The 16122-nt window shown below is 34.3% G+C and overlaps 2 protein-coding genes across 2 annotated transcripts; one reads left to right on the top strand and one right to left on the bottom strand.

Moving 5' to 3' along the window:
• Positions 1 to 3453: 3453 nt before the first annotated feature.
• On the bottom strand, positions 3454 to 7592 carry LOC145092111 (uncharacterized). Its single transcript, XM_079030014.1, has 4 exons — positions 7408 to 7592; positions 6647 to 6835; positions 3811 to 3994; positions 3454 to 3706 (listed from the first exon to the last, which is right to left on the bottom strand). The coding sequence occupies exons 2-3, from the start codon at positions 6806 to 6808 to the stop codon at positions 3830 to 3832; spliced, it is 327 nt and encodes a 108-aa protein (XP_078886140.1). The 5' UTR covers positions 6809 to 6835; positions 7408 to 7592; the 3' UTR covers positions 3454 to 3706; positions 3811 to 3829.
• Positions 7593 to 9343: 1751 nt separating this feature from the next.
• Positions 9344 to 12315, top strand: LOC145092120 (TLD-domain containing nucleolar protein). The gene is made up of 8 exons (XM_079030026.1): positions 9344 to 9502; positions 9582 to 9684; positions 9774 to 9878; positions 10094 to 10179; positions 10281 to 10504; positions 10579 to 10756; positions 10850 to 11033; positions 11857 to 12315. Exons 1-8 carry the CDS (start codon positions 9450 to 9452, stop codon positions 12160 to 12162), a joined length of 1239 nt encoding a protein of 412 aa, XP_078886152.1. The 5' UTR covers positions 9344 to 9449; the 3' UTR covers positions 12163 to 12315.
• The last annotated feature ends 3807 nt before the right edge of the window (positions 12316 to 16122 follow it).

Consider the following 16122-nt stretch of genomic DNA (forward strand, 5'->3'; position numbering starts at 1 on the left):
GGTGACTCCGATGAGCAAGGGTCCAATAAGAGGGTTTTTAGAAACTGTGGCTGCGATGTGTGGGTTTTAGGGTGAGAAAAGGAGGTGTTATGGAGGACGAATGTTTCCGGTGAAGGGAAAGGGGAGGAAGGAGTGTATAGCAGTGGTGATAGATGAAGTTTACGATTGAATGAGTGTGAAGAAGGTGATAGGTAGCCCTAACAATTGGGTTGGGTTCGGTTGGCGGGTCAGAAAATATAAATCAATCCAACCCATATAATATATGGGTTGACGGGTTGGTGGGTTGGAAACCTCAATCCAACCCAACCCATATAACCCGTTTAAGTATATGGGTTCGCGGGTTCACAAGTTAGTGGGTCAAATCCAACCCATATAACTCATTTAATAAATAAACAACACATTTTAAAAATGAGGTTTTTTCAACAAAAAATCATAAAATGATTAAAGTAATTAACATAAAAAAAGGGTTTTCAACATAAATTCATAAAGTCAATAACATCCAAATAAAAATGAATAAATAAAAACATTCATAGAAAGTGGATGTTATCTTCGTTCGTGACTCGTGAAAATAACGACATGTATTTTTTCTTTTTCTGATTAACGAACCGCAAATGCAGATTAGTCACATATGAATACGGAAGGAATACAATGATATAGAATATTACGAATACGGATGAAAATCAAATTTCATTAATAATTAAATATATCAATTTTTAAATGTATTTTATATATATATATATATATATATATATATATATATATATATATATATATATATATATATATATATATATATATATATATATATATACACGGGTTGGCGGGTCGATCCGCGAACCCAAACAGATAACCCAACCCAACCCATGAAATAAACGGGTTTGTGGGTTGGCGGGTTGACGGGTTGGCGGGTCAAAAATCTCAACCCAAACCCGTCTATTTTCGGGTTGGATCAGTGTCGGGTTACGGGTTGGGTCAATAGTTGCCACCCCTAGTGATAGGTATCAAAGAGGGGTGAGAGTGGCACCCATTTTATTTAATAAATATTTTGTAATAGATTAAATAACAAATAAAGAATAAAAAATTAATAAATATAAATAATAATGGTAATTTAGGGCCTGTTTGATTTAGTGCTGACCGGGTCCAGTCAGACTTTTTGGCTGACCCGGTTCAATCAGTGTGTTTGATAACAACATTCGAACCTCCTACCCGGTCCATATCTCTGATTCGGTCCTCAAAAATCCTCCTACTCGGTCATTGAAAAGAAATTACCTGACTGAGAAAAATATCGTCAATACCCTTTCTCTCCTTTAGACGTCGACATCGGCTCCTCCCATCTCTGCCCCCTTTTACCTCCATCCATCGTTGCCTCGATCCAGCACCGCCACCGTCCTACTCACTTCCGCCACTGGTTCATTGAAGCGGTCGACTTCCTCCCACATTGAAAAATCGATTGAAAAATCTTCCTCACGTAAGGTCGATTGAAAAATCGATGCTTTCACTGCACCATGTCTTCCATCTATGGTACACTTTTCTCCTTTTCAATTGACATGTTGCAAATTTGTGATGTTAATCGAGTATGTTCTGGATTTTGTTTTATGCTCCTTTATGATTTCGTTCACAATTTCTGTTTTGTGTGAGTTGACATGAACGTAAGTAGTTTTGATTTGAAAATTAAGAACAGAGTTAAATCTATGGAATAGTTGATTTTTTTTTTTTTTGTTTTTGGTTATTTAATCACATCGACAATTGCAGTGTAGACTGTGTAGTTAATCCGAGGTGTTTTTTTAATTTGTATTGTTATCATTCTGTTTTTGTGATCACAATTATTTTTTTGTTATATAGATAAGAAACTACAGAAGCTACAACATGGTTCTTATTGTGATCTAAGTTTAATTCCTGATGAATCTATGAACACTATGCAAGTCCTTCAATGGCTACCAATGAAGCATCGGTCACAGTGAATGCTTCCATGGACTCTTTTCCAAGCTCAAAGGAGGAACCACATGATAACATGCCTCTCTTTTTTGTTTTATATTAGATTCATTGATGAAATCATAAAATCTGTATGTATGTTGTTTGATGTATGAAAATTGAAATCACAATTCTTGCTTGTGTGATCTATGCTTGAAATTTCTGCTTCTATGATCTTTGTATGAAATCTAAATTTCTTGCAATGAAATTAGAATTTATGAAATTTTGGTTTATTAGAATTTATGAAATCTTGGTTTATGTGAATTTACGAAATCTTTGTTTATTTAACAAAAAAAACAGAAGGGTAAAATGGTCATTTTCAACGGTCAGCACAGGCAGTCAGATGCATAATCAAACAATATGGTTTCAGTCAGATTTCAGACCCAATGGCTCAGTCAGACCTTACTCAGTCAATAGCTATCAAACAGCCCCTTAGTCTTTTTAGGTCTGGTAAGGACTAAATGCAAGATAAAATACATTTTAAGGACTGTCTGAGTTAAAAAAATATCTTAGGGACCAAATGTGCAAATTACCCCAAATCATAGGGACTATTCGTGTAATTACTCAAAAATTTAAAATAATCGCAAAGGTACCAAACACCAGAATATACAAATAATAATAATAATAATAATAATAATAATAATAATAATAATACATATGATTACTTTTTCAAAAATAAAAATCAAAAGTTAACTTTTTCCATATGGGATCGCCTGATTTGGCGTAAATCTAATTGAATTATAGTAAAAAATTATTGAAACCAATATTTTCTTTTCTTTCTCTCAAGGTACAACTTAATGTGGAAGTAAAAACCCACCAGAAACTGGCACCTTTTCAACCTGTGTTTAAAGTCGATAGCAGAAACAGAAGAAGATTATAGGATGCTCCCTATATTTCTCACTGACATTACAGACACTTTCACCCAACCAAACTACAGTGTTTTCTTTTCCCTACTACTCTACTAGGAAAGTACCAAAATGCCATCAATTTTCATCCACCTCAATCCCTTTTTTTTTTTTTTTTTTTTTTCTCTCATTAAGTCATTTTGCTAAGATTAAGTGAAAAATAAACAACCAGAAGCCTCAATGGATAGTGATAGTAAAACTACTCTACCGCTCATATAATAATAACATTTGCCAAATGTTACAAATCAAGATGTTACATTTGATTTCGACGTTTGAAAGAACCTTTTCATAATAATGATGTTACATTTGATTTCGACATTTCAAATTTTAAGCACAAAATACATGTAGAGAGTTAAAGAATTGTAAGTTGATTTTGCTTAAAGTGAGAGTGTGGTCTTAATACTTAAGTTTTAAAGTACACAAGAATAACAAGTTAAAGGTACACATTAAATGAACCTTAATTTGTGTGCGATATAGATAAATAAATAAATAAAGATAGTAACCTGTTACCGGCCTTGATTAAATCGACTCAAAAATATCGCGCAAATTTTGCAACTTTTTTTTTTAAATATATATATTAAATAGAGTGACAAGTGCCAACTATTAATATAAATCCAGTGTTTAGAATTTAGATTACACACAGACTGGCAACTATTAATAGATATGAAGTGTTACTTAAGATTACAATTTATGAAGGGGTAGATTGGTCTTTTTAAGGTTTTGATGACTAACCTGCATAGAGGTAGGTACATTCTGGATAAGGTAATCAGGAGATGGTAATGTACTTTACATGTTTACCAAATTACAAAAAAACCAAGCTTGATGGATACCTGTTTAACCATAAAAAAGATATGATTGGTAAAATGCTATTATGATTCATATAAGTAAAAATAAAAATAAAATTGATTATATGAAACTGTTAAATATTACTTACAGAAAGAAAGTGATGTTAATTACTCCATGATTTGGTGATGATTTAGTTCGTTTAGTAGTTCAGTTAAAGATCCTGTAGTGTCGTTCACAATGTCATCTTTACCCCTGCATACAAGCAACTGTTCTTGAAGAGATTGCACCAGTGCTTTAAGCTTTTGAATTTGTTTCTCTTGAGATAGGATTATCTGCAATAGGGAGATAAAAATAAATAAATAAGCAGTTGAGAACTTGAGATGTATAAAATGTATAAGCACAAGAAAATTTCTTAATCTTTGAAATGTACTTGATGTTTGCAAGATTAAAAACACTTGTTTTGTGGTAATTTTTAAGAAAGCTTGAAACTTTTTAGTGAGCATTGACTTTCTTTTAGTTGTTGACTTGTTTGTGAGTATGGTGTAATAAGGAGCCATGCTAGGGGTAATTCAGTAATTCTCCTCTTAGGTTGGTTCAGGGGATATTAAGAGTAAATTACACGAATGGTCCCTATGGTTTGGGGTAATTAGTACGCTTGGTCACTAACTTATTTTTTTAACTCGAAAGGTCCCTATTGTTTGCTTTTGTTACGCGTTTGGTCCATACTGTTTGTTTTTGTTACGCGCTTGGTCCCTATTTTACCTAAAAAGACTATTATTTAAATAGGGAAAAATGGTGGAGTATGTAAGGTAAGGTGAGGGGTAGGGTTGGGGTTGGGGTTGTGTTTATTTAAATAAATTAAAAAAATCAAGGGCAAAATAGTCTTTTTAGGTAAGACAGGGACCAAACGCGTAACAAAAACAAACAGTAGGGACCTTCCGAGTTAAAAAAATAAGTTAGGGACCAAACGCGCAATTTACCCTAAACCATAGGGACCATTCGTGTAATTTACTTGGATATTAAAGAGGTTATTAGAAGCGTTAGTCGGTTAGTGTTGATTTGAAGTGAATTGAAGGTTCTTGGGAGTTTGGAGAGTCTTGACCTCTTCGACACACTAGTTTGTGAGTTATCCTTTGTTTATATGTGAATGTCTGAGACGAATTTGGAGGTGTGAAGTGCATGCTTGTATAATCATTTTTAATCCTAGGATTGTGGAGGTCCATGGGAAAAACAACATTGTATAAAATCTAAATATTAATCCATTACAAATCAAATATATAACATTTCCTTTTATTTAAAGCGACAAAAGCCTTTAATTAAGACCTATTAAACTTTAATTGTTATAATCCTTACAAAGCCTTCACATTTAAACCTTCATGGCCAAAAGGCGATCTTCAAACACTACCACACACAGACATGGAATTATACAATGATCAAACCACTATTAGTAAAGTTACTCTTTAAAACAAGTATAAATTTTTGTTTTATAAGTTACTAATTAATTACAAAAATATGTCTACTTAGATGCTTTAACTACATAATAAAGATAACAAAACTAACTAACCAGATTACTAACAAACGAAAAAAAAAAAAATCAATTAATTCCTTACTACATATCAACCTTGTAATTGTATTCATAAAACCATTTATGTTAGTTATTTATATTTAACACTAAATAAAAAAAAATAATGTCACGAGATAAACGAAAATACAGACCTTGGTCTCATTCTTGCCCAAAAAACACAATTATAATGGCCTAGTCATAATTTTCACTTTCCTGAATTCCTAGGTTACCCCTTCCACATTTACCAATTCTTATCACCTGTTTCTTAAAATGTAAATCTCAATATTTATCAGGATTCCTTGGTTGTTTGTAAATTGTAATGCATTAACTAAGCCTCTCAACATAACAAGTAATTGTTTTATATACTCAACATTTTAGGCAATTTGATCCAGAAACAAAAGAATTATCCAAGAATGATGGAAGAACAAAGAACCACAGCAGGAAGCCAAGAAATACACACCAGATGATGAAGATTTGACAACAGTGAATCTGGGGTTATAAGGAAACCACTGACATATTGATATAAAACACCCTAAAGATTCAATTTTCTTCTGATAATCTTAGTTTCTTGATGTGTATCTTTAATAGTCCGGAAAATTATGAGTTAAACCTCATCGTTTTATGGAATCTATCAGTGATTCAGTTCTGATCAATACCATGTTCAGCTTCCTATCCCTAGCCTTGATTTAGTAAACAGAGTAACAGACAAAAAAAGGTTTCATAATGGAGCAATCGATATGCAGGCCTATATCTCTTCTAAACATAAATTCAGCTATACACAAGCAACAGAAGTTGATCCTTTTTAGAGGGCAACTACATGTTTTGATCATTTTTTATTGTTTCGTCAGGCAGACGTTTGTTGTCCCAAACATTCTTCAAGTCTGAAGCATTTCAGTGGGATCTTTCATTCACATAGTTCTCCACTAAGAATGTTTTAGAATCTATACAGGGGTTATTTTAGAAATTGGTCACAAATTTGTCCAGCACATAAGCAACCTCCATCATAGATTCGGCAGCTGCTACTGTCTTGGAGTTGCCTATATAAAGTCTAAACAATACAGGTGCCAGATCATAGATTGTGGTGGAAAAACAGCAGTGCACACACCTTTTAAAATATGTTATGTGTAACTACTAAATGATGAAACCTAATTCTGCACTTATTTGGAATGACAGTTTAAATATATACTGTAAGCCATGAAAGAATGAACATGGAACTATGGAAGGTTCTACTTTTTCATAAATTATCTAAGTAATGAATAGAGAACTTCCCACATTTAGATGTCCCTTATACCAAACCTTAAACCCTCTGATGTGTTCATCTCTATGTATTGTTAACAGAGCATTTGTAATAACACTACAAATTATCAGTTATCTTAGACAGAGTTCAGAAAAGGGAGAGAACAAGTAGTTGAAGACTTGCCTTTTCTTTGATGGATTCTTCCCTCTCTAATACATATTGCTGCTTTTGTGAAAGAGCCAATGGCCTTGCTTCAACCTCATTTACAATATGCTGATTCCATTCAAATTGAGAAGTGAAGATCATCAACAACAACAAGGAAACTAATAGAAGAGGCCTCGACATCGCCAATTACCAACTCTTGTAATCACCCTGATAAAAGAAATTTTCATTTTAGCTGAATTAGAAAACCCAAAACCTCAAACTTACTAATTCATGAAAAGTCTACAAATTTCTAGCTATTGAGAACTCATAGAAATCAAATTCATGGAAGTAATTCATCCACATCTCCCTTCTCAGGCAAACCCTAATTATTTCTGCTTTCTGGTAGGTGGATTGCACGGCTATCTCTTCCTACACAATCCAAAGGAAAAAGTTGATTCTTTCCCCCAACTTAATATTCTATATGAAACCAGAACGAGAATGAAGATGAATTCATTTCTCCCTATCGGAATTCCACCTCACAACTCTCTAATTTACCAGAAGCGAATAGGGCCAGCGTAAGATGATTATTTGCAAAGTTAAATCAACTAAATTCGAAGCCCTAGGAAACACATAGCATCATATTCACACAAATTGATGAGTTCGTGCTGCAGCATCAAACCAACAAAAGACTTTACTGGAAATGCAAAATACTTTACGGTAGTGTGTTCGACATTAATTCATGGATGTATGCATAAAATGCGCTTGAAATACAATTGAATTGAACAGTGAAAGAAGATTACCTTTGATGAAGATTAGTGTGCGTTGAAGACGGCGGAAACCGCGTGGATCGAAGATACCAAACCAGGTGTACGATTGAAATCCTTGTGAAATTTTGGGACTGATATTGCCAACTGCCAACTAATCGTGGTAAGAGCATTTGTTTCAAAGAGACATCGTGGTCATAGACAAATGGGTGTTTACTGTTTAGGGAACTTTCGGATCGGACTATATTTTTGATATTCAAGTCATAATCACTATCCAATATTGCTTCATGAGCAAAATAGAAAATTGCACAAATTGGTTGCCAGTTCATGTAAATAATCCTAATTACATTTGAAACAACAATTTTGTCACACAAAAAAAATGATCTTTAAAGATATATGAAAATTATACATCTATGGTATGCCTTTGGAAATGGCAAATTTACAATAAGATTAGTGTCGATGAGCTAGACTAGCTAGTACAATGGGTAATAAGATTAGTGTCAAAGTGTCGATGAGCCTGACTAACTAGTACACTGGGTTATCATTGTTTGTATATAAATGAGTATCTAGGACAAGTATTTTTTTCATTATTTGTTAGTGAATGGTCTCAAGTATAAGGTTATATTGATAATCAATAACATGCATATCTTGTTGGGTCATGTTAGACATTTTTCATAAATTTGTCAGACCTTGTTAATGTGTGGGGCATCACGAATTCAACCGCGAGATAGTAAGAAAAACATGTATAGTTTAAGCATGAACTTAGAAGAAAAAACACAAATGTATGTATATGTATGTTCTTAGATGTATAAGAGGAGAACTATTGATGTTATATTGGTATTATAATGACAAGTGGTGGTTAGCCTGTAGTTATAAATATTTTTTGGCACCAAAATTGTACTAACAATATTGGAAAGTGTATTGGTACACTACTTGGGTTGTATCGATATGCAGTTCCTCGCATACTAATACATTGTCAAAAAGGTATTAACATGTCACATGCATACCAAATACACATTTAACACTAAAAAGTATGACTATGTCAACAAGTGTTGCATATATCCCCTTCAAGGGGTGATGCCCCTTGACCACACCATTCGTTACGGTCATAACCTAACAAAGCATGTAAAAATATTTCTTTTTACAACTCCTCAAATATATCCAACTTAGTTTAAATCTCCTTCCCTCTCATGTAAACCTTAATTATTCAACATTTGTTGATATTAAAATCACCAACATTATTTGTCATGTTTATGAACAAACTAAACATATTATTATGCTATGTACGACGTATCAAAGATGATACGGTTTGGTTTATGAGTAGTTTGGGTCACAAACACAAAACATAATAACCCGTACCCGTTATTATCATTCTATCCATATCTCACAACCATCTCAAGCCATCCTGTAACGGAATGATCATCTTTCTATTCCACATCATCCCACATAATTTTTTATTAAAAAAAAAACAATAAAAATATACAACTAGTTATCATCTAATATTGATAACGTTTCATTAATAAATTAAAAAAAAAGATATACAAGGCTATATAATAATTAAATTATTTGACTAAAATTACATAAATAACATACACTGTATTTATGAATATTTTGCATTGCATAAACCACTTGGCTGTTTATTAAAGAAAACTATTTGAAACTTCATACTCTTAAAAAACTAAAATCGATCAACATTGTCAAAAATTAGATATCTAAACCAAAGAAAGTAGAGGTTCATGATCCATAATGCAACTGGCCTCATTTTTCAGGGACGAATCTTGTAACTTATAAGTCGACTAGCGGTGCCAGCAATGCAGCACACACGGCTTTTCTGTAAGAATTTTCTCACCAGTGAATATTAACAAAATCCAGAGTAACGTACAACTTTCAATGCAATAGGTATAGTTCTATATAGCATACATTTTTATATTTAGTATTTTAGCTTTGAAGGAGGAATTTCCCTAAAAACACCGGTTCGTAGGCCGATGAGCCAACGTGCTTTTTATAAACGCCTTCTCCAGTTTTCCGTTAACAATCAATAACCGATAAAAAATCGATCACCGGCCACTGCCGGAGATATGGGGAACGCACAGTCACCTGCCGCCGATCCTCGTTTCACCTCCGCTATCAGGTTTGCTATCACGTAATACATGCATTTTTGTTTGTTTGAGTTGCGACAAATCGTTAGTAAATCTTCTTCAAATTTACAGAGCTTTCTCTGAGAAGGAGCTCGGTGACCTAAAATCGCTGTTCGCATCTCTCGCTTCTCAGTCTCAAACAGACGGAAAATACGTCTCGCTCTCTGTATTGAAGGTATAGTTTATTATCTGTGTTGTTTGATTGTTCGTTTTCTGGAATATCTCTCTCCGATCAGAATTTATGAATTGTTTTTTCGTATTTAGGCGTATTCTGGAATTAAAGGTCCTCTCGGTGATAGACTGTATGATTTAGTTACTCAGAATCGAAAAGATCAAAAACTAACATTTGAAGACCTTGTAATTGCTAAAGTAAGTTATCTTTCTGCACCATTGTCTATGTGATTGGAATATTGTCAATTCTTTTGTTTCCTATTAATTGTACCTAATGTTATGTATCACAAACTACTAAACAGTAATTAGTATTTAAAACATTAGGTGATAAGCCTAGAAGTTAAAAAGAACTTCAGCACTTAATCAGTAGTTCCTCAATTCAACTTGTACTTACACATTGGTCTGTAATTCAGGGAACTTATGAAAAAGGAACTAGAGATGAGATTGACGAATTTCTTTATCAACTTTGTGATGTTAATGGTGATGGCAATTTAGTGAGGTAAAAGGATTCAACTCTTATCACTTTCTCGATGTATATAGTTGGTTGCCTATCTGCTATCTTCTTCAAGAATTCCTTCACATTTCTGCATCTGCTTGCAGGTCTGACCTCGAAGCTGTAATAAGTGAAATACTTGAAACCATATCTTCTCATAAAACATCTGAACCCTCATCCATTAGTGTATTCCTTGATGCTGCCAACTTTACAAAGGACAATGAAGGAAGTCCTGAAAAAAGCATGTCTTTTGAAGATTTCAGAAACTGGAGTCACCTTGTTCCATCTGCCAGAAAATTTCTTACAAAATTGTTAAAGCCATCTTCTTCTGGTATTCATTCATCTTTCCATTATGATGCATTGTTATTTGCTCTACATGTTTCAACTCATAAGATATTCCCACAGGCTCTCAAGTTCCTCAATTGATCCACCAAGACATTGATTCTAATATGCTGTTATTAAAAGAGGAATATGCTTGGCACATAGGAGGAGCTCTTTCACATCAAGAATTAGGCGAATGGAGAATTTTGTATCATAGTTCACTTAATGGACTAAGTTTCAACACATTCATGGGCAATATTTCGTGGGTAGCCTACTTCCTCCATTTTTTTTTGTCTTTTAAGCAAAGTCATTTAGGGTTTTTGAGTTTTTATATTCATTACATATATCTATGCAGAAATGCTGAAGGGCCAACTGTGTTAATTATCAAGGACAAGGAAGGGTATATATATGGAGGTTATGCTTCACAGCCTTGGGAGAGGCATGCTGACTTTTATGGGGACATGAAATCTTTTTTATTCCAATTATACCCTAAAGCATCTATTTATCGACCTACTGGTGCCAACAACAGTATACAATGGGTAAGTTAAGTTCTGTTTCTGTTTCTCTTTTTTTTTTCTTTCTCTGAATGGACTGTTTGAATGTTAATGAATGACCATTTTACCCTTCTGTTTAGAGGTAATGTGGAATAACAAATGACTGTTTATTTGATAACTGTTAAAATTGGAAATTGTATATAATAAGTTCTTTGTCAATCTGGCATATTTGGATCAAAAATACATACATACCATTGATACTAGGAACAAAAAAGGGGAAAGAAAGGGTATGAAGGTAAAAATGGCATAAAATATAATTGTCTTCATTAAGTAGAAACTAAACACCATATCAACAAAAAAACTGACAGAAATAAATAAATTATTTTCAATTTTAATTTATTACAGCTATCAAATAAACAGTCCTTTGTTATTCCGTATTAGCTCTAACCAAAAGGGTAAAATGGTCATTTATTCAAATTCATACAACACAAAATGAGCGCAACAAAAAGAAAACAATACATTAAGTCAAAAAAACACAGGATTCTTTTTCCTGATAAAGCTGTGTATATAGGTAAAGTGGCTCAATGGATAACAATATATGTCTGGATATAGTGTTGTGTACATTAAGCCTGTTTCTTTTCTAAATTAAATAAATAGTCAGACCGAAACTAAATGACCATTTTACCCTTACATTCCAAAAACCATATATCACAATATTCATCAATTTTAACGTGAGAGGAGTTGGGAGGAAATACATTAAGTGCTTAGCCCATTAAGTCAAAACAAACAACCCCTTAGTTTTTGTCTTAATGTTATTATTACTCCATTTGTCACAATTTTTGACACATTTTTGTTGATATTTATACAGTGTGGTGTAAACTTCAGTTCAGATAGCATCCCAAATGGCATTGGTTTTGGGGGACGTGCAAATCATTTCAACTTATTTATTTCAGCAAACTTTGATAGTGGTCATACTTTCACTGGAGCAACATTCAACAATCCTTGTCTCTCAAAAAGCAACTTGATATATCCTGAAGTAATTGAATGTTGGGGAGTTGTACCAAAAGGATTTCAACAAGAAAAACAAGAGGGCCTCAAAGGTAGTGTGCTTGAAAGATTTAAAGAAGATCGCAATATGCTTAATTTGGTTGGGTTAGCAAATTCAAGCAACTGATAAATTAAAAAGAAAAATGTGAAAGCGTATATTTTCGGCTTTTTTTTTTTTTTTTTTTTTTTTTTTTTTTGGTGTTTTGGTTTGTGAAATAAGTTTATTGTATGATGGGATTGTATTGATGTTAATATGAAGACTTGGACGGTGTTTGAATTAGCGATTCAGTCAATTAATTGCATATAGCAATATTATTTTTATATAATATAATATTTTTACAGAAATATGTTATTACTTATTGTGGAACAAGTTGTTCCTAATATTGATGGATGGAATTTGGTAAATGAGGAGCATGATCTTAGATCGGTAAGTCTTTTTCACTATAAACATAAATTATAGAAAATTACTATAGATAGATAAATAAGTCTTTTTCTCGTTAACTTGCAGCAAATTGATAGAGTGAGATACTGACTTCATAATGAAGGTATTGTAATTCTGTGAATATACTATTTATGTGGAACTGTATTTTTTTTCGGGGGACCATTGTCGCAACAAAATCAAATTTAGGGGCGACATAGAAAATTTCAAAAAGTGGACCAAACTTGTAATTTCAGGTAAAACACAGGGACCATTCTTGTAATTGACTCGTTGGATTATGATTTCATGACTACAGTCTGATTCTTGGTTTTTCTTGTAATTGACAGGTTGCCTTTGTAATTTTGATGAATGACTTGGTAACACTTCTTTTTTGAAGATCAACAAAAATATATTTCTAAAGTTTAGAACCAAATGTATTTCTTTTGCATGTTAATTTACTTAAGTGACGTCATGCTTGAAGACCGAAAAATGTAGTTTATTCAAATTATGATTAAAATGAATTGTTTTCCTCTCAAACAATCAGGTTCTACAATGGCCGCAAATTCTTGCAGATAAGTGTTCATATAATACAAGGGAAAATGGATACCTCTAACCTACGGCTTTATACGCGAGTTAAGACTTGTTTCTCTATTAAGTTGTTCTTTCTACATTAAATTACATAATATATATATATATATATATATATATATATATATATATATATATATATATATATATATATATGTGTGTGTGTGTGTGTGTGTGTGTGATGGTTCAAATAAAAACTGTAAATAGTATGAGAACGTAAAAACACTATTTTTATATTAATATTCTATAATGAATTTTGTATCAACAGTTTTATGTCATTATTCAATAATAAATAAATGAATAGTCAAAAATTAAAACAAAAATTTTAATTTACTACAAAAAGACACATACATAATTTTTTAGTAGAATAATAACATTTTAATGAATATATGAATAATCAAACGTTAATATTTGTAACGACCGAAAAGTACAACCAATTTTAAATTTTTCAAAAACATCTCGATTCCATTAAATCTTTACAAAAAGGTTTTCAATACAAAACATTTAACGTGTTCCCAGAATCACAATACTACAAAATCACGAGGAGCAGTACGATCACGCCTTCGCCTTGCCACAGTCTCCTGAAGAACCTGAAAAACATGAAACCACAACTGTAAGCCCGAAAGCTTAGTGAGATATCCCCAAAATACCAACCACAAATACCATACACGCATAACATGCCATAACATATCTGATCACAGAACAACCATGCACTTCGGGTCTACTGTGTGACTGGTCTGCCGCACCGGCCTACAGTCCACCTGGTCCACCCTCCGAGTCTATCCACATACATCGAGTCTGCAGTGTGATTGGTCCGCCCGTTCCCGGGCCTTCAATCCACCTGGTCCACTCTCTGAGTCTATAGTATGACTGGTCCGCCCGCACCGGGCCTTCAGTCTCTCTGGTCCACTCTCCGAGCCTTCGGCACGTCTGGTCCACCCTTTCGGGGCCTACAGCCTATCCGGGCCGCTCGCTGGGCCTTCGGGGCAACCGGTCCGCCCTGGGTATCTTGGCCTACCGCACACAGCAGGACCCGCCTCAACCCAACTCCAGTCCAAACAACCATGTGCACATATACATACAATCATATAGCAATTCACAGTCAACAAGCAAATCAAACAGATCACATAACATATCATCCCCCTAACCAGGATACCGACCTAACAGGTCACTAGCATAGCATCGCCATATCTCTCAGGATACCGATCTCAAACAGGTCTCTATATACCATCCTAGCTCTCAGGATGCAAACATAACATAGCAACAATGTAACAACAACTACCCGGATCTCAATCTGATAAGGGCCGGCCTTGGTGCCTTAGACCTTGTTGATATAGTGAGGATAACTCACCTCGAAACTGCCGACTGAACAGATAACCCGAACTGCTCCGATCACTGATACGATCTCCACCACTGGACAACCGCCAATGCACTGAACTCAAAACAACAATCAACAATTACCAAAATGCCCCTGGAAACCACTGGTCAACCCTTGGTCAAAGACAAGGTCAAAGTCAACCCCTGACTGACTCTACTCGCCGAGTCAACCCGATGACTCGCCGAGTCCCCATACTCAGAACTTCCTTCAAACCGCGACCTAACTCGCCGAGTCACCCCGAGACTCGTCGAGTTCAACAACTCTGAGTCCACTCGCACACAACTCACCGAGTCATCCCTTGACTCACCGATTCTCGACTCGACCAGAACATATTGGGACTCTTCGACAAGACTCGCCGAGCCTAAAAACAGACTCGCCGAGTCTAAGGCTATCTTCAACCTACTCGCCGAGTTGTTCATACAACTCGCCGAGTTCCAGGCAATCTTCAAGCAACTCGTCGAGTACACCCATGTGACTCGCCGAGTACCACCGGTCTGAATCCATTCAGAAGCATTCCAGGCCATGCAATTGCTCCAAAACATAGATCTAGCCTCCTACAACTCATCCATCACGTAAAGTGGCAAACTTTACGTGAATCCAAAGAGATTTATGCATTTTGCACATTAGGGCTAAGGTTTGGGACAAGATAGCTTCATCCAACACTCAACACAGGGACTTTCATGCATTCTAACTCTTCTCCATCCCAGATCTGAGGTAGCAACCTCAGATCTAGCCTCTAAACTCCAATACATCCAAAGGATATGATCTCAACACTCCCCCAAAATGAAGAATCTAGACAATAGCAGCTCAAACAATGGAAAGATACCTCAAAAGGAAGCTCCAGGAGAAGATTATCCCTAATCCTTGCAAAGCCCTTTGATCCAAGCCTCTTCTTCTTTGGAATCTCTTCAACAACCACCTCTTCAAGCTCCAAATTGCTCAACAATGGTGCTTCTCCACGATTTTAGGGTTTCTGGAACTTAAGGGGGAACAAAGAGACTGGGAGGAAAACATAATGATCTTTATATAGGGCTCAACCCCGAGAATTAGGGTTTTCTCCACTCAGCGCCTACTCGCCGAGTCCATCTTACTGACTCGCTGAGTCGGCTACTTAACACGCGACCCAGTCGCGACTCTACTCGCCGAGTCCACCCATGGACTCGCCGAGTCACTCTTTCCCAATTTACTTTTTTAGCCCTTCTACTCTACTCTTGATATTCCGGGATGTTACAATATTCATATTAAAGTTACTTCAACAACCCACATATACAAAATTCATTACAGAATAATAACATAAACATAGTATTTTTACATTCTCATACTATTTACTGTTTTTATTTTAACCTCTCTCTCTCTCTCTCTCTCTCTCTATATATATATATATATATATATATATATATATATATATATATATATATATATATATATATATATATATATATATATATATATATATCTTACTTGATAAGTCATGTCCACATCAAGTATCTTAAGTACAAAAGAAGTAATATGTATATTTGTTTCCCTGTTACGTTGTTGGTAGTAGAGGTTTAGCTTTGTATTCGACACAATTACATTAATTAATATATAATAAAGGGTACTAAAGTGTAATATATATATATATATATATATATATATATATATATATATATATATATATATATATATATATATATATATATATATATATAGGGAAAAGTGAA

The sequence above is a fragment of the Lactuca serriola genome, chromosome 1 (genome assembly GCF_051521515.1).
Source record: "Lactuca serriola cultivar US96UC23 chromosome 1, Lser_US96UC23_V15, whole genome shotgun sequence".
Classification (NCBI taxonomy): domain Eukaryota; kingdom Viridiplantae; phylum Streptophyta; class Magnoliopsida; order Asterales; family Asteraceae; genus Lactuca; species Lactuca serriola.

Excerpts from the sequence above, each read along its gene's own strand:
- LOC145092111 (XM_079030014.1), bottom strand. The coding sequence starts at position 6,808 with ATGTCGAGGCCTCTTCTATTAGTTTCCTTGTTGTTGTTGATGATCTTC. Across the intron at positions 3,995-6,646 it reads AAGAATCCATCAAAGAAAAG|ATAATCCTATCTCAAGAGAA; the intron begins GCAAGTCTTCAA and ends TCCCTATTGCAG.
- LOC145092120 (XM_079030026.1), top strand. The coding sequence starts at position 9,450 with ATGGGGAACGCACAGTCACCTGCCGCCGATCCTCGTTTCACCTCCGCT. Across the intron at positions 9,879-10,093 it reads AAGACCTTGTAATTGCTAAA|GGAACTTATGAAAAAGGAAC; the intron begins GTAAGTTATCTT and ends TCTGTAATTCAG. Across the intron at positions 10,180-10,280 it reads GGTGATGGCAATTTAGTGAG|GTCTGACCTCGAAGCTGTAA; the intron begins GTAAAAGGATTC and ends ATCTGCTTGCAG.